This window comes from Pleurodeles waltl, chromosome 3_1, assembly GCF_031143425.1.
Source record: "Pleurodeles waltl isolate 20211129_DDA chromosome 3_1, aPleWal1.hap1.20221129, whole genome shotgun sequence".
In the NCBI taxonomy this organism is placed as follows: domain Eukaryota; kingdom Metazoa; phylum Chordata; class Amphibia; order Caudata; family Salamandridae; genus Pleurodeles; species Pleurodeles waltl.
Genome location: NC_090440.1, coordinates 641,397,834 through 641,421,332, shown reverse-complemented (window position 1 = coordinate 641,421,332; position 23,499 = coordinate 641,397,834). Strand labels below are relative to the sequence as shown.

The 23,499-nt window shown below is 44.3% G+C and overlaps 1 protein-coding gene across 1 annotated transcript in view; it reads left to right on the top strand.

Moving 5' to 3' along the window:
* The window catches only part of LOC138284407 (mucin-2-like), a 1,933,778-nt gene that overhangs the window by 858,010 nt on the left and 1,052,269 nt on the right, over positions 1-23,499 (top strand). The window contains exon 24 of the mRNA XM_069223144.1: positions 19,192-19,431. Within this exon, the coding sequence (XP_069079245.1) occupies positions 19,192-19,431 (240 nt within the window). The remainder of the gene's footprint in view (positions 1-19,191; positions 19,432-23,499) is intronic.

The following is a 23,499-nucleotide window of genomic DNA, read 5'->3' as shown; positions in this document are numbered from 1 at the left end:
AGAAGTTTAAAATCTCCAGCAGGACAAAGCTGCAGAATGTAGCTGATCAGGGATCCAAGAGGCTGGATATCTTTACTGAGAGGTCCCGCTGAACAGGATTTGCTTCTACGGAATTCAGTGTAGAGGCAGGTTTTAAAGTGCTACATCAGTGGATGGCACAATAAGTATTGCAGGCCCACTGGTATCATTTATTTGGCCTTGGGTACATATACCACTATATACTAGGGACTTATGAGTACCTTTCAGTATTACAATATTACTATGTTTTAGGGAGCAAGCAAAAGCGCTTCAGCACAGGTTAGACCTAATGCCAACAAAAAATAATTCAGAAAAACAGGAGGGGTGAAGGCAAAAAGTTTGGAGGTGATTCTGTAGGGAGAGCTAAGTCCAACACTTATCAATGGTCTTAATCAGTAATGTTAAATCCCGTACTGTCTCAGCATGTTAACTGCGTCTGCACTTTGAAATAGATTCCTTACTATACATGGCAGATTAGTTGCAGGCTGGGTGCCAGTCTAGCTGGTCTTTTTCGTAGCAGGAGGGTGAATCAAGTTCTTATGAGATATATTTACCTATATATACTTTCTGGGATTATTGACCACGAAATTAAAAGTGGTCTGTTAATATTATATATGGTTAAATTTCAGTATGTGGTGCCTCAATGAGACGTAGGCTGACATCGTTTGACTATATTAATGTAGTGAGGATACAATTTGGGAGTAGAGGTGTGTATAGAGTTCTCTTTCTTCTTTTCCTGACAATTTCCTGCCATTTTTAGGGGTTTGTGGCAACGCCCTATTTAGTTTAAGAATTGTCGAGAACAGAGTCTTCTTTCCGTGACCTTTACATGTATAAACGAGGTGCCAAAGCAGGAAAGAAACATATTAATTAAACAATTTCACAAAGCAAATGTATGTATTCTCTAAACCCTGTTTGCGTATGCAAAGACCACGTTTCACATGCCCTTAGAAAAATATTATATGTTTAGCTATTTCTAATCTAAATTAAATTTTGATCAATAAATTATAAACATGACTTGTAGAAAGTAAAACTGACTTTAAAAATCTCCTTTCTGGTTTTTTTTTTGTAAGGCGTACGTCCAGTTAGGAGGCCACTTCAGATCACAAACCTAATGCATGTCACATTTGAATGTACCAAAAAACTATTGCCTGTAATTGCATGTCAACCCTGGAACCAAATTAATTAAGTCCAAATAACGAACACCATCATGAACACCAAGGCCCGTATTTATACTTTTTGACGCTAAACTGCGCTAACGCAGTTTAGCGTCAAAAATTTTTGCGCCGGCTAACGCCATTCTGAAGCACCATGCGGGCGCCGTATTTATTGAATGGCGTTAGCCTGCGCTAGCAGACCGGCGCTGCCTGGTGTGCGTGGAAAAAAACCACGTACACCAGGCAGCGCCGGCGTAGGGAAAAATGGCGTTAGGGCGTCTTAAAAATGGTGCAAGTCAGGTTGACGCAAAAAAATCGACTCCACCCGATTTGCGCCATTTTTAACGACGCCCAGATGCCATTTACATGACTCCTGTCTTAGTAAAGACAGGAGTCATGCCCCCTTGCCCAATGGCCATGCCCAAGGGACATATGTCCCCTGGGCATGGTCATTGGGCATTGAGGCATGTAGGGGGGCACAAATCAGGCCCCCCTATGCCAAAAAAAATATATAATTTTTTTTTTTTTTATACTTACCTGAACTTACCTGAATGTCCCTGGGGTGGGTCCCTCCATCCTTGGGTGTCCTCCTGGGGTGGGCAAGGGTGGCAGGGGGGATCCCTGGGGGCATGGGGAGGCAGCTGTGGGCTCATTTTGAGCCCACAGGTCCCTTAACGCCTGCCCTGACCCAGGCGTTAAAAAGAGGCGCAAATGCAGGGTTTTTTGCCCCGCCCACTCCCGGGCGTGATTTTTGCCCGGGAGTATAAATACGACGCATTTGCGTCGCAGTAATTTTTTTGGACGGGAACGCCTACCTTGCATCTCATTAACGCAAGGAAGGCGTTCACGCAAAAAAATGACGCTCTTTACTCATACTTTGGCGCTAGACGCGTCTAACGCCAAAGTATAAATATGGCATTAGTTTTGCGCCGAATTTGCGTCGAAAAAAACGACGCAAATTTGGCGCAAACGGAGTATAAATATGCCCCCAAGCTTCTTAATACATATTTATGTTCAGTGGTTTTATATTTATTTGGCATCAAGCCTAAACATTTGTAATTTGTTTCAAATCACGCATATTATTAACGGTTTATTCTCTTCTACTTGAGAAAATTATCGCGGTGCAGAATCACTATTTGCGATGTCACTGCTTGTGATGTCTGTGCAATTGGTAATAACTCCCCGCTATTTTTGTAGTGTTTAGTATTGAATTTTGGTGGATGGAGGTTAGCTAGATTTCACTATGGATATGTATAGAATATTATGGCTACACATGTGTACCAGTAGACTTTGGAACTGTATTGAGTTACCATCGCCCTGTGACTTTGATTCAGTGTTGTGAGCGTGTGGTCTATAGATGTGTTGTTAAAGTGGCAAATACTTAGCCAACTCTATGCCTTGGAATTGTGTTTGCTCAAGAAAACTTAGAGTGTTTGTATCTAATATGTGCTGTTGTTGAATGGAGAAGTATTATTTCAAAAGTACGTGGATGCCCCGTTGAAAAAAAATTACATTTCCAATGACATATACCTCAAAGAACTGTGCCAAGGAAAAACAGAAGAAAAATGTTTGTCAAATTTGCCATACTGGGCAAATAACCCAAAGGCACAGTACTGGTCTCCGCATTTCCCACAGAACCTTCAAAACATATGAATATAGACTTAAAATGGTATCCTCAATAACACTGCCTGGTAGCCAAAGCACGATTGTTAATACTGAAGTGTGCAAAAAAGTAACATTTTAGTTTTTCAGATGTTGGCGTCTGATTGTAGTTTGCAGAGGTCTAACTATGCATGCACTGGGAACTGAGGCACCCAGTGAAACCTAAATATTGTTGTATTTTGCTACCCAATTAGTGTCCTGTTTGCTTTGTTTGCACTCAGGAACATAATAAAAAACCCACATCCGTCAAGCAGTGACAGCTACTTTTAATAATACTTGGTGGTGTGGCGGAAGGGGTCCCGCGGCTGAGGTGGGTGATCGTGCTGGGGGAGTGGAGGGTGGATGTTCACGCAGGGGTGGGGTGGTGGGAATTTTAATTAAATCAAATAAAACCACTTACCTTAAGAAGGCCAGCTCGGTGTTCCTCTCTGCCTCGGTACTTCTGTGCGACTTCCCTCCCCATCCAATTCAGACGCTTGTCTCATGCAGTTACCCAGCATGAGACAAGCAACTGGATTGGTTTGAGTGACCTGAATTACCACTCAGATGGGGACTGGGAGAGTGCACTGGTTGTTCATCTGGGCTGTGATACTAGAGAGTAATAAGTGCACATGTCTGTTTGGCCGGCCTAGGACTGCTGGCCAAACCGACATGCGCACTTAGAAGTGCACACTACTCCTCCCCCTGCTGCTGATGGCAGCGATTGCCCTGCCTCGCCCTATGTGGAGGAAGCAAAAAATAAAATGGAAATAGTAGTTGTATTAGCATTTTATTTTTCTGCTGCCTTTCAGAAGCTGGGCTACGCTCCTCTGCGATATCAGAGGGGCCGCCCCTGCCAACAAGGTGGGGGCCCCCATGTTTATCTACAGTGGAGGGTGTCTAGCTTTACCCACAGAGGGGGAGGGATCCACATTTATCACTGCAGCCTTTGTGCATGGTAATAGAAGCAGCCTTCTCCTGGCTACAGCCTTCCCTCTGCAAAGACGCAGCACAGATCCTATTTTGAGCACCTAGGGGCTTATTTACAAGCCCCTTGCACCGTCGGTGCTTCACTTTTTCATCATATGTGATGCACTGGCAGCGCAAGAGGTTTGTAAATAAGCCCCCCAGTCTTGTTAACACTGTTGAAAGACAATTGTTGCAACCAGATAGGAACCCAGCAAAAAGACAGCATTGCTCTTCAGTATCTGAGCATGTGAGCAGCCAGGGAACTGAATCAGAATCAGAGCAAGGGAAGATGAAAGGCTGGAAGAGGTGGTAAATGAACACCACACACACATAAGAGAGAGAGATAGGGAGAGAGGTGTGGGGATGATTGAGGTGAAAAAAGATAGCGGTAAGAGACACAAGTGACAGTTCTGAAGAGTGATCACGAGTGGGATGAGAAAAGGCAGAGGAGAAAGAGAAACAGGGGACAGCTGTCAAGAAGCTGATGACAGCTATGAGAGAAAGGGAGGAGAAAGGTGTGCGTGTGAGAAAGCAGCAGATGAGAGCTGAGAGAGACAGAATGGCAGTTTGTTGGAAGTGACTCATTCTGCAGGGCAACCCAAACTTTTTCCTTCCTCTTCCAATTTTTGCAAAATTTGCTTTTGTTGGCCTTAGCACTATGTGCATTTTGCCACTGCTAACCAGTGATAAAGTGATTGTGGTCTCTCTTAAAACATGGTAGCTTATGAAGTGATTTATACCCAATTTAACTAAAATCCCTAGTAAAGTGTACTACATGTGCCCAGGGCTGGTAAATTAAATGCTATTAGTGTGCTCACAGCACTGCTTTTACACCCACTTAAGTAGCCCTTTAAACATATCATAGGCCTGCCATGCAGAGCCTGTGTGTGCAGTTTTAAACTACTAGGTTGACTTGGCAAAAGAAACCTTTTGCCAGGCCCAAATCTTCCTTTTTAATACATATATGTCACCTTTAGGGCACACCTTGGATATGGTGCAATGCAATTAAAATATGGGACATATACTTTCAAGTTTTAAGTGTCCTGGTAGTGAAAAACTCATACATTTGTTTTTCATTACTGCAAGGCCTATCGCTCCCATAAATAACTTTGAGTTGCCTTCTTACATTTTATAAGTATAATTTCCAAATGAGAAGAGATAACTGTTGCTATTTGGTGTCTCTGGAATGCTAATTTAAAATCCTAACTTATGATGAAATAGGATTTTAAAATACAATTCTTAAAATGCCACTTTTAGAAAGTTGGCATTTTCTTGCCTTAGCCATTAGATGTCTGCAACCTGTCTCTGGTCACATCACTAGGTGTAGTAGGCAGATGGGCTTTGTGTTATCCTCATAGACAGGCACATACAATGGAAGCTTAGGTGTGACTTCATGGGCCATCTTGGGCAAGATGGCAGGGAGAAGCTGGGCACAGCCTCACCTACACCTAAATAGGCTGTGACCTGTCCAAACACAAAAAGCCTTACAACCCTGAAATGCCACCCTGCCAACTTGGAGAAAGGGCAGGGGAGGCAGGGAATTTATTTCCCTTCTAAGCCACTGTCTAGAGGTTTCTCCCACCTACCAAAACCAGGTCACCGGGGTATAAATCCTGGTCCTTAGACACCACCACTAGTGTAGAATTCTGGACCTATGGATACACTGCCAGGAAGACGCACTGCTGTGTTGCTGAAAGTACTGCCACTCTGCTGGAATGCTACTCTGAAGGAGCCACTGTCTTGCTGTGCTGATCTTCTGCCTGATCACCTCTTGCCTTGGGAGGAGGAACTGGACCTGCAACCTTATCTTTAACCCAGGAAAGCAGAGTGGCTCAGATTTCATCCTCAGGAACATTACAGGCTCCTTGCAGCTCCTGGACCCATCTTCAACAGGTTGCTGACCCCCAAGATGTGCCTCTCAGGGCCTGTGCCCTTGGTGTGGCTCTCTGGCTCGTTAATTAAGCTTTTGGGTTCTTTGCAACTGCAAATGGGCCCATTCACACCAGAACTGTGCTGCTCGCATAGAAAATCAGCACAATCCACTGCAAGTCCATCTGTTCGTACAGCAGGCATCGCCTGCCTGGATCACCAACACAAAGCTTCAGTGTGCAAGTCCACGAATCCCGGCTTGCTCCTCGCCCCACACCGGCTGTGGCTTCCTTGCTCCCGGCAAACTTCTTCCACACAAACGGGACTCTTAGCACAAGACTTGAGAAAGAAAAACTTCATCAGGGCCAATCTGGGACTGTATTCGACCAACCAGGGGGATTGGCTTGAACTTTTTACTTTGACCCAGTCCAGTGTGACTAAATAGCCGCAGTTGGCGTTTTCTGCTTTTAGGAGCTATATTGCAGTTTATTTAAAAAAAATCATATATCTGGATCTACAGATTGGATTTTTGTCATTTTGTTTTGTTTTATTTATTACATTCTGCTATATTTTGTAACCTGGTTTGTGATCTTTTTGTGTTGTGTTATCACTGTTTAACTGTTTGACATATTGTACAATACTTTACACATTGCCTTCAAGTTACGCCTGATAGTTCTGTGCCAAGCTACCAGGCGGTACCAGGGGGTTGAGCACAGGTTAATTTCAGGGTTGCTTGTTGTTAGAAAGGGGGTCTTTGGTTGGCAGTCAGGTTACCCCCTGTCCAAGCAAGGACCCTCACTCTAGTCAGGGTTAAAGAGAATCACCCTCAGCTAACCCCTGCTTACCCCCTTGGTAGCCTGGCACGAGCAGTAGGCTTAACCACAGAGTGCTAGGTGTAAAGTATTTGTACCAACACACACAGTAACTTAATGAAAGCACTACAAAATGACATAACACAGGTTTAGAAAAATTGAAAATATTTATCTAAACAAAACAAGACCAAAACAACAAAAATCCACAATACACACGTCAAGTTATCAACTAACAAGCAAAAAGAGCCATTATGTAGTTTTAAACACACACCAACATTGTTAGCGTGAAAATTTACCTTGGATGCATCAAAAATAACCCCGCACAGGCGAGTGTGCTTCAAAAAGGGCTTGCGATGCGTCAATTTCACTCATTAGCGAGACCTTGCCTCGTTTCTCCTTATGTCGGGCCAGGGCGTGTCATTTCTTCTCTCCGCAGGAGAGAGATGCATCGATCCTGTCAGCACTCTCGGGTCCAGGCAGGTCTTGCGTTGTTTTTACACGCCCAGCACTGTTTGCGTTGGAAATCCAGCTGTACGATGATCCGAAAATCAACTTTACTAAAAGATGTATTTTTAAATTGTGAGCTCAGAGACCGCAAACTCCACATGTCCATCAGCTCCCAAAGGGAATCTACACTTTAATAAGATTTAAAGGTAGCCCCTATTTTACCCTATGAGAGGGACAGGCCTTGCAACAGTGAAAAACAAATTTAGCAATATTTCACTGTTAGGACATATAAAACACATTACTATATGTCCTACCTTAACCATACACTGCACCCTGCCCTTAGAGCTACTGAGGGCCTACCTTAGGGGTGTCTTACATGTAAGAAAAGGAACGATTTAGGCCTGGCAAGTGGGTACACTTGCCAAGTCAAATTTACATTTAAAACTGCACACACAGAAACTGCAGTGGCAGGTCTGAGACATGATTACAGAGCTACAAACAGTGCTGCAGGCCCACTAGTAGCATTTGGTTTACAGGCCCTGAGCACCTCTAGTGCACTCTGCTAGGGACTAACTAGTGAATCAAATCTGCCAATCATGGATGAACAAATTACATACACATTTTGTAAAGGAGCACTTGCACTTTACTATTGGTTAGCAGTGGTAAAGTGCCCAGAGTGACAGAAACAGCAAAAACAGAGTCCAGCACACATCAACAGCCTGGAAAACAGAGGCAAAAAGTTAAGGGTAAGCACGCCAAGGATGAAAAGTCTAACACTTGTGCCTTATCCTGACTAGGATTGTGGCTGCTGCTTGATCAGGGCTCATACCACAGTCAACCAGTAACTCAATTTCTAACATTGGAGATCAGTGGTGAGGTTAGGAGTTGTGTCTGTACAGTGCCATCCCATATTTGAGACCATTACAAGTTTTTACATTCTCCTTTTTCTCTTATTTGGTATTTTTTCCAAATTTGACTCCGGCTTCACCTTCACCAGCTTGGGACTCTTTTGTTATTGCACCTATGATACATTACCAGAATGGATCTAAATTTCACCTGCCTGTCACTGTACAGAGCAAGGAAACTGAAGGAGTTCTGTGAGGAGATAGAGCTCCACTAAGGGAGAGCATCAGACAGCCCTGTGCGCCTTTGAGGAAGTCCGCCGATTGGTGTGTCTACCACAAGACCAAGAGAGTGATGACTCTAGGAAAGTTCTGTGGAAGACTCCTTCAACTCTCTGCAGAATGCAGAGCCCTGGTTCTACCTCGTCAGTCCAAAACCAGAGCCCGAAGAGTGCAGTGGCCCTGAGATGTATGAGGAGGAGGAGAACAATGATATGGCAAAGGTTCCAGAGGAGAGGGGGAGCCCATAGATATGGAGTCCCCTGCTGGATCTAATGCAGGAAGCAGTGTCCCTCCAAAACTCTGTCTCCTGAGCAGTTAAAGCAAAGATAGGCTGAGTGGGACCTGAAGCTGCTGAAGAGCTGAGGCTGACAAAGCCCTACCGGAGGAAAGGCTGGCTAAGGCTGAGAGAGCTTAAACCAAGAAGAAACTTGCCATAGAGGCAGAACAAAAAATAAAACTATTCAGCATAAGGGTATAGACCCTGGATTGAAGGATCAGTTTCAGGATACCACCTCTGAACTGTTCGGAGGTAGAGTGGAAAAAGGGTGCAAAGCACCTGGTACTACTGCCCCCAATCTAAGACACGGCATAGGTCAGAGAGCCCTTGGTGACACGGTTGTTGACAGCTGTCAGTGGCCTCTGTTGTTTGTTGTCCTTATGGGCAGAATTTTCCTTGGTTTAGGGATAGAAGTCTGATCCAAGGGGTAGAAAGGGCCACATCTCTTTGTTAGCCATGGTGGTAATGTCTGCCTAATGGGAAGCTTGTAGGAGAAAGTTAAGGTCAGGTGCTGCACATATTGAGTCCACAGAGAGGAGAAGGGTTCCCCATGGGTCAGTTCAGTGGCTTAGGAAAGCATATACAGAGGGGTCCAACTGAGTTTAGAGAGGCGTTGAACTGACAGGTTCCCCTGCAGTAAATTGCCAATGTCTGCATTCTATCTACTAAGCAGGGAGGTTCATCAAGGTATTTATTCATCTACCTTTGCTTCAGATTGGAGGGGGATGTGTTGGAAATGACCCTTTCTGCAGAGCAAACACCAAACTTTTGCCTTCCTCTTCCCCTTTTTGCTGAATTTGTTTTTGTTGGCCTTAGGGGTCCTTGACAGTGCTGACCAGTGCTAAAGTGATTGTGCTCTCTTCTTAAAATATGGTAACATTGGCTTATACCAAATAGGCATATTTCATATACCTACACGTCTCTAGCAAAGTACACTACATGTGCCACCGGCTTCTAAGTAAAAATCCACCAGTGGGCCTGCAGCAATGATTTTAACTCACACTTAAATAGCCCTTTAAGCATGTCCCAGGCCTGCCATGCAGAGCCTGTGTGTGCAGTTTTAAATTGCAATGTTGGCTTGGCAAAATAAACCCTTTACCAGGCCAAAACCTTTATTTTTAATACACATGTCTCTCCCCTAGGGTAGGCCCTGGACAGCCCGGAGGGCAAATTGCAATGTATTTAAAAAGTGGGCCATGTACTTTTAAGTTTTACATGTTCTTGTAGTGAAAAACTCTTAAGTTCATTTTTCACTACTGCAAGGCCTTTCTCCCCCATAGGATAACTTTAGAGGTTTGCCTTATAACATTTCATAAATGTAATTTCCAAATGGGAAGACATAACTTGTTCAGGTTTGGAGTCCCTAGACTCTTAATTCAAAATCATAACTTATGATGAGGTCAGCTTTTCTGATACAATTCTAGAAAGTTGGCATTTCTTTCCTTAGCCATTTGGTGTCTGCAGCCATAACTGGGTGTAGCTGGGCTTTGTGTATTCCTCGAGACAGTCACATACAATGGGAGCTTAGGTGTGACTTGATGGGCCATCTCAGGCAGGATGGGAGGGAGGAGCTGGACACAGCCTCACCTACACCTACATAGGTAGTGTCCTGTCCACACTTAAAGGGCCTAACAACCCTGTATTGTTGCCCCAGCCAACTTGGAGCCAGGGCAGAGGAGGTAGGGAATCTCGTGCACATCTAAGACACTGTCTAGAAGTTTCTCCCACCTACCAGAACCTGGGCACTGGGGTGGACATAACAGGTCCATACAGCTCCTGGACCCATCGTCAATATGTTGCTGACCCCCAAGAGGTGCCTATCTGGTCCTAGGCCCTTGGTGTGACTCTTTAGCCCTTTAATTCAAGCTTTTTGAGATCTTTTCCACCGCAAATGGGCCAATTGCACCAGAGCAGTGCTGCTCGCATATAAAATCAACACAAGCCACCACAAGTCTGCCTCTTCACACAGCAAGCATCATCCACCCGTGTGAATCACCAATGTGACGCTCCAGCTTGCCTGTCCACGACAACCAGCAGCTCCCCGTGCCACATTGACCATCACCAGTATCACTCTCCTTGGTCCCAGTAAACTTCTTCGATGCAAATGGGACTTCTGGCACAAAACTTGAGAAGGTAAAACTTCAATGGCTCTAATCTGGGGCTGTATCTGACCCATGCTCCATCATGGTTGACTTGAACTTTTGACTTTGACCTGGTCTGGCGTGACCAGATTGGCACGGTTCGCACTTTTGGCTTTTAGGTACTATATTGCAGTTTATTCTTTAAAAATTCATGACTCACGTTTTTCTGTTTGAATTTTTGTCATTTGGCCATCTTTTATTTATTACATTCTGCTCTATTTTTCTAAGCTGTGTGGGATATTTTTGTAGGATGTTTTCACTTTTTAACTGTTTGAAGTGTTGCACTAATACTTTATACATTGCCTCTAAGTAAAGTCTGAATGCTCTGTGTCAAGCTACCAGGGGGATGAGCACAGGTTAATTTGGACTTTGCTTGTGCCTTACCCTAACTATGACTGTAGTTAGCGCTTGACCACACCTCAATCAAACAGGAACCCTATTTCTGACACAGTCCAATAAGAAAGAGATGTTAGAGACAAATGTTAAAAAGACACCTAAGGGAGACTGAGGGGAAAACAGATGAGAAACAGATGAGAAAAAAACAAAGGGTAAAATTAAGGGGTTACTGGATTGGTTGAGGGGAATGTCTTGTTTAAAGAGTGTATTATGTTTTAGTATGGACTGTTTAGGGGGATTGAGAGTGGGAAGCATTGGTATCGACAAGGCTTATATATTTGTTGATGGGAACTTCTGTACCACATTTAAGATAAGGCAATCTTCAGGAGTCTCCTTTCATTCATCAGGCTGTGGACATCACAATTGCTGAAGAGCAGACTGTGATAGGTAGTGGTAGGTCCATCATCAGCTCAGATGACTAGAGATTATATACCAAACCATGGAGTTAAGCATATGGGGTTTATGATTATCACAGTGTTAACCTGTATTAATATGTGAGATTTTGCACTGGACATTTGCAAGGTAAGATAGAAAATGGTAAGGAAGACAATGTTATGGTGAATGTGGAAACTACTGGCATCTCTAGCCTCTGTTTGAACCTCCATGTGGAAGATTATCTCCAGGCGGTGGCATCACATGCCTCAGGATTTTTTGTGGCAGCATTGTTTGAAGTGTTTCATTTAAATGAAATTGTGGAACACATTGTAGTGATGTGAATTAACTGTGTAAGGTTATTCAATTGACCTTATGCATGTAAAGTGAACCCAGGATGCTGCCATGTAATGGAGCACACTTATCTCTAAAGGTAGGCCTCACTGACCAAAGTCCGAAAGGGAAAAGAAGCCCAACTGAAGACCATTTTTAAACATTTCAAGTAGGTAAATATTTCTTGTTTCACAGTTTCCTCACATAAATTCACAGTAGAGTTTATGAAGTGGATTTGATGTGGGTGCTACTAAATCATCACATCTCTATGTCACAAAACTTTATCCTGTACAGCAGTATCCAGTTAATAAGACACTCTTGAGTTCACGTGGGCAATACAACACTTCAGATTCTGTGGGGTATGCCTTTTGTGGTGTACAGTGACCACAAACTCCTAGTACAGCTGTTTACCTGCAGTGGGGGTGTACAGGCCACACCTCAGATAAGTAGATGCTTAGAGTGCAGGAGTAATTTTAACTTTGAAGTGCAGTATGTGAAGGGTTCTGTAAATACTGCTGTGAATGGTCTTTCCAGATTGCCTACGGACAGTAGAAGTAGGGTGGTAGCTGAAGAAACTAAAATGTTCTGGGTTAGTCTTGATGAATTGTTGATGTATGATTGAAAAGAAGCTCAGGATTAGGCTGTGCTGTATGATAAGACTTATTTGTAGTCAAAAGGTGGCCTGAAGGTAAGTATCTTGAGAAATAGTTTCAGATTTTTAAGAATGAATTGTATATAAGTGATGGAATTATTTGCAGGAATGTTAGGAAGGTTCCACCAGAAGGCGTGAGAGGACGATTGATGTGTTTGGCTCAAAAGCAAGTTAAGAGAACACTGTTGATGGTCAGGCATAGACAAGATTGTGGAGGACATAGTTAAGGATTTGAGCACTTGGCCTGCCACCTCTCTCTGCACTTCTTATCTAGCTTGATTTTATAATTCTGCTATGCCTCTTCCAACTTCTTCACTGCTGTCTGTCCTACCTTCTGCATCTAAGAGAAGGGCGAGATTGACAGGCCATCTAAGATTCCCCTCTTGATGAGGACACTAAACAAGCCAAGTCACAGCCAAGCGGTTCAAAATATGTCCCAGCAGATGCTTGATCTCTTTCACTTTGACCCTCTTTGCAGTAGGATTGTCTACAAAAAAGTAATCAAGCCTTGAGACCCCCTCTTCTGACCCATTTGATGCCACTACACTTCCAGAAGCCCTAGGGCCTGTAACATGTTTTTAGAGCCTGTTTAGTCTTGGGTGTATGGGCGACAATCCCTTCTAGTTGATCTATCAAGATGAATATCCATCAGGGTATTAACCCCCCTCATGACCACCGGTAGTGGGGGACTTCAATAGGTTCCACTCCAGGGTCAAAAGGTAGGATTAGTCACTGGCATTGGCATTGGCCACAAGAGCCCTCACATACTAAGTCATTGATGGAGCATCTCATCCACGTGAAGACCCACCTACTTGCGCTATCAGTTTTAGAGTTCAACTCCACCCTTGCTTCTTTCCTTAAGAGGACTGCTACCTCTTTAGAATATTTAACTTGGTAGGTGGCTATAGGATTCTTCAGCCACCTTTGTTTGTAGATACAGGGCTCTGCTCTTGATCGCCCATAAGTGGGTCTCCTGTAAGATCATATTATGGGCCATACAATCTTTGAGGTACTGGAGGACCAATCTCTGCCTGCCCTTAGACCAGAGGCCATTTACATTCCAGTTTAAAAACAGTAACTCTCTGCCTGTCCCCATTTCCTTTGAATATGCGCACAGCCAATCCCTCTCCCTGTGACACACTGGATCCCCCTTACTGTGAGTGGTTTTGAAATAGCTCAGTAATCATGAGGTCTAAAATTAAATTGGGGGATTTTTTTCCCAATGTTCCCCACCTGTTGCCCTGCCCTGAACCCCTCCCTGGGAAACCTTCCCACCACTAATTAGCATTTTGAATGCCATATGAACATCCAGCTGGAGAGAAAAGTGAAAGAAGACTTTGAAAACTGAAAACTAAAAGTGTGTGACCCCCTCCGACTTCCTGCCCCAACACTACATTGCTCGTAACCCACCATATCGGGACATCGTGGAGCTATCTCAGGAGTTTGTGCCTCTTTTAATAGGCTCAATCAGAGCATCACTGTCTTCCAAACTGCAGTAGTTGTACAATTGAGTGTTTCACATGATGCAAAGCATTGCAGGGAATTTTAATTGTGGCTTGGCAGCCAGTTTATGAAGTTCCTCCGTTCTCCTGCTGAACTCCCTCGGGCACTGGTCTGTAGCTTTATAAATGTCAGACCTTATACTAAGGGTGTATGTAAGGGGGCCATTTTTCAGGCCAATGCCTCAAGTAAGCGTGTTCACCACATAGGGCACAAAGTTTACAAGAATCTTCCCAGGTTTTTGACACTTTGAATTTCTTTTTAACAGGTCCATACGCGCTCTCTTAATTTCCTAGTCGAGATTAATATTAGGCCAGTCTATAAGGACCGAATCTCTGTGGAGCAATATTATGAGGTTTTTCATGACCCCACTCTCTTCTGCTTCAGGGATGTTCAGGATTCAGAGATTATTCCTCTAGGTTATACCTCCAGGAGTGATTATTGATCCTTTCCAAATCCTCCCCGAGAGCTTGATATTGCTTAGCCAGCATATTAATGCCTGCTACGTTCTTTTGCATATCCTCCTTGGCCTGAATGACCTTTTCTTTCAACACTCTGATCCATTTGACAACCCCATCCAACTCTTGACTCAGGGCCTGACATTAGGCTTGAATTTCCATCTGGTCGGCCTCAGAGACCTCAAATCTGTTCTTACTCTCTTTCTTGAGAACCAACAAGATACATGCTAGTGACCCATGTGGGTGCGCATCTCCTGTCCCGGCCCTATGTGGTCCACTGATAACCAATGAGGGGGCAGCCTTCTCCTGTTGTTCTCCCTGACAAATGTCTCCCTCTTCCTCACTCCTCTCGAGAGGTGCAAGGGCCTCAAATTTCTGGGTCATACTGGGTGGGGAAGCTCATGACTAGGCCAGATGATATGCTATCCTGACTCCAAACTTCCCCAGTTCCAGTGAGAGGGCACCCCTTTGCACTCTGTAGTGGTGCAGGTGATGCCATGACATTGAAGGAGTTCATTGATGGAGTCACTTTAATACAGATAGAGGAATTTTTCCTACCCCTATCCAGAGCTCCTAATGCCTTAATGGGCTATGTTGGAGGTCTTTTAGCGTTATGGCTTGAAGCCCCTGTGCCCATTCAAATGCAAATACTTTTGGGTTTTATAATAACTTCAGGGGCCCTTTGAGAAAAAAATTACACCAAGCTTTCCCTCTGAAATTTCTGTTGACAGTAGTCAGGGTGTAAAGAACAGAGTGAATTCCTTGAGGTCTGACCCAAGTTGTGGCCTTTCTCATCTATAGATGCTGCTCCCAAGCTTCTATTGTCTAAGATTTCAACCTTCCTCAGCTGCCACAGATTAGCATTTGTGGTCTGGGGGTTCTCAGCCCCAAAATGTCCTCCCAGTATCCTGTTGCTGCCCAGCTCTCAGCCCGGGCCCACTCTTCCAGACTTGTGCTGATGCTGCAGAGCGTCCTACCACTTTGAAGCTCTTGTGCTGCCTCCTCCCAGTGGGGAATCCCAGGAACAACAACTGGCATCAGGGTGAGCGTTCAAGCCATTGAACGATCCCAAGTAAAAACAAGGCTTCCCATATCCCCTCAACGGGGAAACCCACCACCCACGAGCCATGCAGACTTCAGGCACCATAGTTACAAAGAAGCAGGTGTAGGGATTTTGAAGCGGGGAGTGGACAGGCCCATCATGCTAAGGAGGTACCCTGCTCCATCGGATGCTTGCAACCGCCTAGTGTACGGCCACTATATTTCCCCAGGAGACACCCAAATTAGGATTGCCAGGCAGGCACCATTTTCACTTTTGCAGGTATGGGCATTGAATACCAGTGTACTGCTCTCTATCACCTTCAAGGGAATAATTAGCCGGAGGCCAGGAACAAATTGGTGAAGAGTCATGTACAGAGGGCATTGCGTCATAATGTATCTTTTTCACACATATTGAGAGAATCACTAAGGGCACATAGAACTGCTTCCTATACAGGTATGGGAATATCACTGTTGAAATTCTGGGAGGTGCAACAGCAGGGAGCAAGCTGGTTCCCACTTGGTTACCTTTGAGGGATTAAATCATGAAGAAGGATGGAGCAAGGAAGAGCGTGAACATGTATCAACATGTGTCCAAGAGAGGTTATGATTTGTTGCATGTAGTCACATTTGTGAGCTGGAATGTGGGAGGCATTGCATGTATTAAGAAACCAAGATTTGTGAAGTTCATGATACCTTATGAAATAGCAAGTCAAAAGAAATATTGTAATGTTAGAGACTACAGAAGTGTGGTGCATGTCACATTTAAAGTAGGTTTTGATCATAGTCAACGAAATTATTTGGCATGCTATTTGTCTATTGGGGATGGGTCAACCATGGAGAAAAGGCAGAAGGAACAAGATAGACAATATCCCAATAGACCAAGGAATAGACTGGCATGGCTGGAAGGTTTTTCCTAATGGAAGCCTTCCAGCCATGTCAAGGGACTTTACATGTTACCAAGTAGCAGATTTACACATTGCTATAATACTGTGTTGTTTACTGTATATGCCACAATTGTTGTTTTTTAAATTGTAGGATGTGGATATTTTGTGGGTGACTGGAGTGGTTGAGAGGAGCGTGCTGTGTAGTCCAAACGTTCTGTGCTAGTGTGGATTTTTTAGTGGTGGGAGTGTGGGGAGCATTGGGTGGACCAGACATATTATGTATTTGGTGATGGGAACTTTTGCACCACATTAATGAAAAGGTAGTGTCCAGAAGTCTCCTTCCATTTATTGGGCTGTGGATATTACATAAGAAAGAGGTAGAAAGAGGTGATAGAGACATCTAGGAGAGTTGTGAGGAGGAGACACGGAAAAACAAATGTGAAGAAAAGAGAGAAAGCAATGGTTGGTAGATGAGACAGATGTTAGAAAGAGACATCTGAGAAAGGAGGCAGAGAGGGGAAAGACATGATAAATAAACAGAGATCTGTGGTAACGTGTGTGCACTGGTGTACGTCCACAGTGTTCTGTAACTATGGGAACCCTGTAACTAAGTCATGACGTGTTCCTGGAATGTAGAATGCATCATGACATAGTACAAGGGAGATGTGGTTGACAGTTGCTCTGAGACGCTTTGCTGGCAGGATGGGGCTTCTCTGATATCAACTTAACGAACAATAAAAGGATCATCAATCAACAATTTACTACGTTTCATGTGTCCTTACTTCATTTTGGGGACGAGGGACTACAGAAAAGTGCGAATCCCCAACTGAGGGTGGTGAACACAGCGCATCTACGCGCTTGACCGCAATCGCTTACCCTCGACTCCACGGAGAGGAAGCATCGGAGACTAGAGGCAATTTGAACTAGGTTGACTTCTCATTTCCCGCAGAAGTTGACTTCTCATTGATTTGCTAGGATTTGTCACCTCGAGCGGGCCGCAACCTTATTTGTCAGCAAGGCAGGAAGCCCGAGTACAGGGCGCACGTGTGTGACGAGTGCACATGCGCATTGTATCACACGTCCCTTTCCGTATCCTTGGCAAAGACAGGACGCGCGTGTGACGAGTGCGCACGTGCATTTTATCGGGCGTTGCTTCCAGTATCCTTGGAAATGGACTTTGCTTGTTTGTCCAGGCACGATGCGGAGACGCACACACCACGTGTCTCTAGTGTGTTCCCAGTGACGGACCGGATCCTTGGAACGGACTTTGTTTACTTGCCTAAGCGTGACGTGCACACCAGGATCATCGAATGCATTCCCAGCAGTGAAACGCACACCAAGAAGACCTTACAACCCAAAGTGCGGACACCACAGTGATGCACGCACCAACTTACTGAAATAACACTATTTCACGTGCCTTCTCAATGGTAATAGGCACACCCAAAGTGAAAGTTTGTGCATTCCTGTTTTACTAAAACAGGTGTGCACGCAATTTTCAAACTTACACAACAAGTATACACTCAATCTTAAGCACATACACAAAGTCAACCACTACAAAACAGTACAAAGGCAATCTTTTCATTCCATATTAAGAAAGATCATGCAGAACGTACCAGCAGCACAATTTTTCTTGGTTTCTCCTGGTAATCCTCCCATAAAATGGCAAAAATTGAAAAAAGTATTTGTCAATTATGCTAAAGTGTGTGGTACCTCTCTCAGTGCAAAAGGAAAGATGTCTCTATTAATGCACTGCCTTGGTACTGAAGGGCAGGAAATATTTTGAGAACTTACCTGACTTGTCAGTCAATGATGCAGCTGGTCTCAATGAATATGCAATATGCATAAAAAATCTTGATTTATATTACCTGCCCAAGGTAAACACAGTTCTCAAGCCGGTACCAGTTTGGGAAAAGGATGCAGCGACAAGGGGAGTCGGTAGAGCAGTACATTACTTCCTACTTCTGAGGCAAGTAAATCAGTGCAACCTGTAAACAGGAACCTAATGTTATTGGTACACCACATGTGCTTTTACCTTCCATGGTTGCAAAAGACATGTAATGAGGCCCTTAGAAGAGAGATGAGAGGTGAGTTAAATAAATTACAGCTGAAGTGAGTGAGTTTGTACATAACAACCAAAGTGAAATATCATCATCCATTTGAGAACTGGCAGCTGGGCCTAGGGTACAGAAAGATCCCTTACAGGCTGGCTTCAAATGTGGTCTTCCCTCTATCTTGCTGATGTTTGTAGTGATACCTAACTCGCTTCCTCAATTATCTAATCTAAGCAAGATTTAAGCAGTGGACCTAAGGTATGCTAAAACCTGAAGGGGTAGCTCTGCTGTGTGATAACTGAGTCTGTACCTTCTGTTTGACATGACGAATATGCGCATACTTGCTTTGTGACGTCCAGGTATTCTATATATAGCGAGGACGCAGAGCAAAGGACGTAGGGACAAGGTTGGAGGCAAATGCCTCATCGGAGCTGCCGTTTTACTGGACCTATACTTTATTAATATAGACGATCCCTACTCACTAAATAGCTCGGTAATCTAAATGTAAAGTATGTGAACCGTTGTAATTTGTGGCATTGCTTGACTCTCTGAGAACTCAAGAAGGCGAAAGTTGGGTAATACGTAACGCATTAGGATGGGAGGGCGGCCCTCTACTGTATCGTGCAGGGGGCCTTAAACATTTTGTTATGCCACTTCGTACACTAGTGACCCCGTCACCCTTGCCGCACATCTGCTAAATTTGGAATTGCTATCAGGAGAACATACTTCATGAGTTTATGTCGAATGCGAGATAGTTCCCACAAAAGAGCATAATCTTAGTCCTTCGTAAAACCTCAAGCTTGAGAAATGTGCAATAAAATAAATTAACCCTTTTTTACCTGTATTGCTTTGTTTTCTCCAACTCTTAGAGCTCCCTCTAGAGCTCGCTCTATGCTAGTGGGCAAATAATAGCGCAAACCCTACACAAATTATATTAAGCGTAGGTGTAAAAACAAGCAGTAACCCAAAATATTAGTTTAACTCTTTACATGGGAAAGTGTCTCGGTTTGTTTCTGAAACATGTTCTATTTTTTGTCTCCTTCTTGCAGGGGAAAACCTGTGGTCTTTGTGGAAACTTTGATGGTAATGGAAACAACGACTTCAAAACCAGAAGCCAAGCCGAGGTTGGGGACGTGCGGGAATTTGGGGACAGTTGGAAAGCATCAACAAATTGTCCATTTCCATCAACAATTCTGGATCCATGCATCAAAAACCCTCAGAGGAAGTTTTGGGCCCTTAAGAAGTGCAAAATCATCACCAGCGAAGTATTTGCCGACTGTCACTCTCAGGTACAGTACAGCTTATGAAAAGGCAGAGTGCACTACTGCTGTGACGTGGTTCACATGTTCTTCACAAATCTGTTCCAGACACCAGAAATCTGTAATCTGAATATGACCGAGTCATTTGTCAAGGAAGTACTGTCCCTCAAAGTCGTACTTCAAAATATATGGGCCCTATTTACAAGTTGAATGTAGTGGTATTCTGTAATAGGAGCAAATAGGATAATTGTGTCTCTTCAGAATATATTTATTTAGTGTCTTCAAAACAACACAAAGACACCCCCAAGGTCCAACCAGCTCTCCATCTCCTCACCTCGCCAGCGTGAGTTAAACCCCGGGTGACCTAATGTGGTTCCAATGATATACAAATGGTTCTAGACAGAACCTGCTGACATAACACCATCTTCCCTCTGAAGAAAACCTAGGGAAACAGAAAATAAAAGAGCAAGAAAACGAACAAAGAAGAATACAATAACAAATCAAGAAAATGAAGAATACAACTTCAGCCACAATATGAATACTGAAGAGAATGACTATACCACAGTCAATGATCACACCATATGAACGAACATGACTATAACAGAGTCGATGAATATCCACATCAACATACACATCACTCTAAAATGTAATCTTGCAAATATCTGGGGGGATTAATAATCCTTCTGCCTTCCTTTCTGGTGTGGACCAAGAATTCCATAGACCCAGATGCTTTACCATGACAGACATTGGAAGACTCCCCCAATGGCACTTTCACCCCAACCAAAGGATTCAACACTTCACATTGTATAACAATGGAATCCCAACTGCTTATGATTTCCAAAACTGAATTTGATCCATGCCTCACAATCGATTCAACCCTCCCACACTCACCATCAAGCGATCATTCACCACACTCATTAGAGGTCATCTTGAGTGCCTCAATACACTCCTTTGAGAGTCCCTGCTATCACTTCCCTCTTCTTGACTAGGGTAGTATTTCTTTTGCTCCACCACTCTCCATTTTCTACCAAGATAGCATGATTGGAAACCTTAACCACATGTGTGGCTGTGAAGATTTAGAGTCATTCTTTTTCTGTCCATGTGGCCTCTTAATTTTCACGACATCTCCAACCTGAAACGATATGTCCTTAACTTTATTAAACACCACATGTGAATTTTGTCCTATTTTGACCTTCTTCTATTCTAAAACACACTGCTTCCCTACCTGATATCCTTTCACTATCCTTGATCTTGATGAGAACCCAGACTGGAGATAAGCCACATGAAGAATGAGTGCCTCTCAATAAAACAAAAGGGGAGACTCCTCTGTTGGGATGATGCGTGTTACAGTACCTCCACAACCTCTCTAGTACAGACTTCATTACATCTTCTCTACTAGCAAAAGCTACTTGAATGTTCTTTCAACATTCTGTTGACCCTTTCTCCATCATTCCATTCCCTTGTGGGCCAAAAAGAGCAACAGAAAGATGTTTAATACCATGACAACTGACAAAAGTTTGCAATGCATCAGACTTGAATTGTACCCCATTTTCGGTAACTAATGTTTGGGGAAAACCTTCTTTCCTGAAAAGAGCAGAGAGGAGCTTAATAATAGGTGTGGTATTGGGTTCCCTCATGAACTTGTATTCTACCCACTTAGTAAAGTAGTCCACGACTACTAATGTGTATCTCAAATTGGCAAGTAATTTGTACATTGGTCCCACAAAGTCCAAGACCAGCTCCTCCCATGGCCCACTGAGAAATTTTACTGGGCACAACCAAGGTTTATAAGCCCATAATGATTTATCAGCCTGACTACAATCACTACAATTTCCGACTATCATCTCTATTTCGTTATTCATACTGGGACACCTATAAAAGCTGCTTACCCTTATCGTGGAGCCAGTCATTCCTACGTGGCCCTGATGTACCAATTCTACCAACCTTAGTGTAAGGTTACTTAGAGGACTCAAAAGACTGCCATGCCGTACAAATTCACCCTGTATGGACAACTCCTCCTTGATCTTAGTATAAGGCTTAAAAATGTCACTTACATTCCTTTCCTGAGGCCAAACATTAATAATGCATTTTTTCAACATGATTTGGCAGTTGTTATGCTTGCTGCATTCTTCCCGTTCTCGGAACAACACTACTTCACCAGTAGCTACATTCCTGTCCACTTTGCCAACCACACACGCCACCTCTTCATCTCCTGACATTCCCTCACTGTAGTTGATAGGGCATCTGGACAAGAAGTTTGCCCTTGATTTATTTTGCTCCTGAAATGTGTTTGACGTCAAAATTGAATTTATACATCCTAGCAAGCAATCTAACCAATATGGGTCTAGCTTTGTTGAAATTGTTCTCAGCAGGTATTACTAAGCGTTTATTGTAGGAAAGTACCATCTTGCCTGGCATGTTACCCCCATTTTTCACTGTATATATGTTGTTTTAGTTGTATGTGTCACTGGGACCCTGGTAACCCAGGGCCCCAGTGCTCATAAGTGTGCCTGAATGTGTTACCTGTGTAGTGACTAACTGTCTCACTGAGGCTCTGCTAATCAGAACCTCAGTGGTTATGCTCTCTCATTTCTTTCCAAATTGTCACTGACAGGCTAGTGACCATTTTTACCAATTTACATTGGCTTACTGGAACACCCTTATAATTCCCTAGTATATGGTACTGAGGTACCCAGGGTATTGGGGTTCCAGGAGATCCCTATGGGCTGCAGCATTTCTTTTGCCACCCATAGGGAGCTCTGACAATTCTTACACAGGCCTGCCACTGCAGCCTGAGTGAAATAACGTCCACGTTATTTCACAGCCATTTTACACTGCACGTAAGTAACTTATAAGTCACCTATATGTCTAACCTTTACCTGGTAAAGGTTAGGTGCAAAGTTACTTAGTGTGAGGGCACCCTGGCACTAGCCAAGGTGCCCCCACATTGTTCAGAGCCAATTCACTGAACTTTGTGAGTGCGGGGACACCATTACACGCGTGCACTACATATAGGTCACTACCTATATGTAGCTTCACCATGGTAACTCCGAATATGGCCATGTAACATGTCTATGATCATGGAATTGCCCCCTCTATGCCATCCTGGCATTATTGGTACAATTCCATGATCCCAGTGGTCTGTAGCACAGACCCTGGTACTGCCAGACTGCCCTTCCTGGGGTTTCTCTGCAGCTGCTGCTGCTGCCAACCCCTCAGACAGGCAGCTGCCCTCCTGGGGTCCAGCCAGGCCTGGCCCAGGATGGCAGAACAAAGAACTTCCTCTGAGAGAGGGTGTGACACCCTCTCCCTTTGGAAAATGGTGTGAAGGCAGGGGAGGAGTAGCCTCCCCCAGCCTCTGGAAATGCTTTGTTGGGCACAGATGTGCCCAATTTTGCATAAGCCAGTCTACACCGGTTCAGGGACCCCTTAGCCCCTGCTCTGGCGCGAAACTGGACAAAGGAAAGGGGAGTGACCACTCCCCTGACCTGCACCTCCCCTGGGAGGTGTCCAGAGCTCCTCCAGTGTGCTCCAGACCTCTGCCATCTTGGAAACAGAGGTGCTGCTGGCACACTGGACTGCTCTGAGTGGCCAGTGCCACCAGGTGACGTCAGAGACTCCTGCTGATAGGCTCCTTCAGGTGTTAGTAGCCTTTCCTCTCTCCTAGGTAGCCAAACCCTCTTTTCTGGCTATTTAGGGTCTCTGTCTCTGGGGAAACTTTAGATAACGAATGCATGAGCTCAGCCGAGTTCCTCTGCATCTCCCTCTTCACCTTCTGATAAGGAATCGACCGCTGACCGCGCTGGAAGCCTGCAAACCTGCAACATAGTAGCAAAGACGACTACTGCAACTCTGTAACGCTGATCCTGCCGCCTTCTCGACTGTTTTCCTGCTTGTGCATGCTGTGGGGGTAGTCTGCCTCCTCTCTGCACCAGAAGCTCCGAAGAAATCTCCCGTGGGTCGACGGAATCTTCCCCCTGCAACCGCAGGCACCAAAAAGCTGCATCTCCGGTCCCTTGGGTCTCCTCTCAGCACGACGAGCGAGGTCCCTCGAATCCAGCGACACCGTCCAAGTGACCCCCACAGTCCAGTGACTCT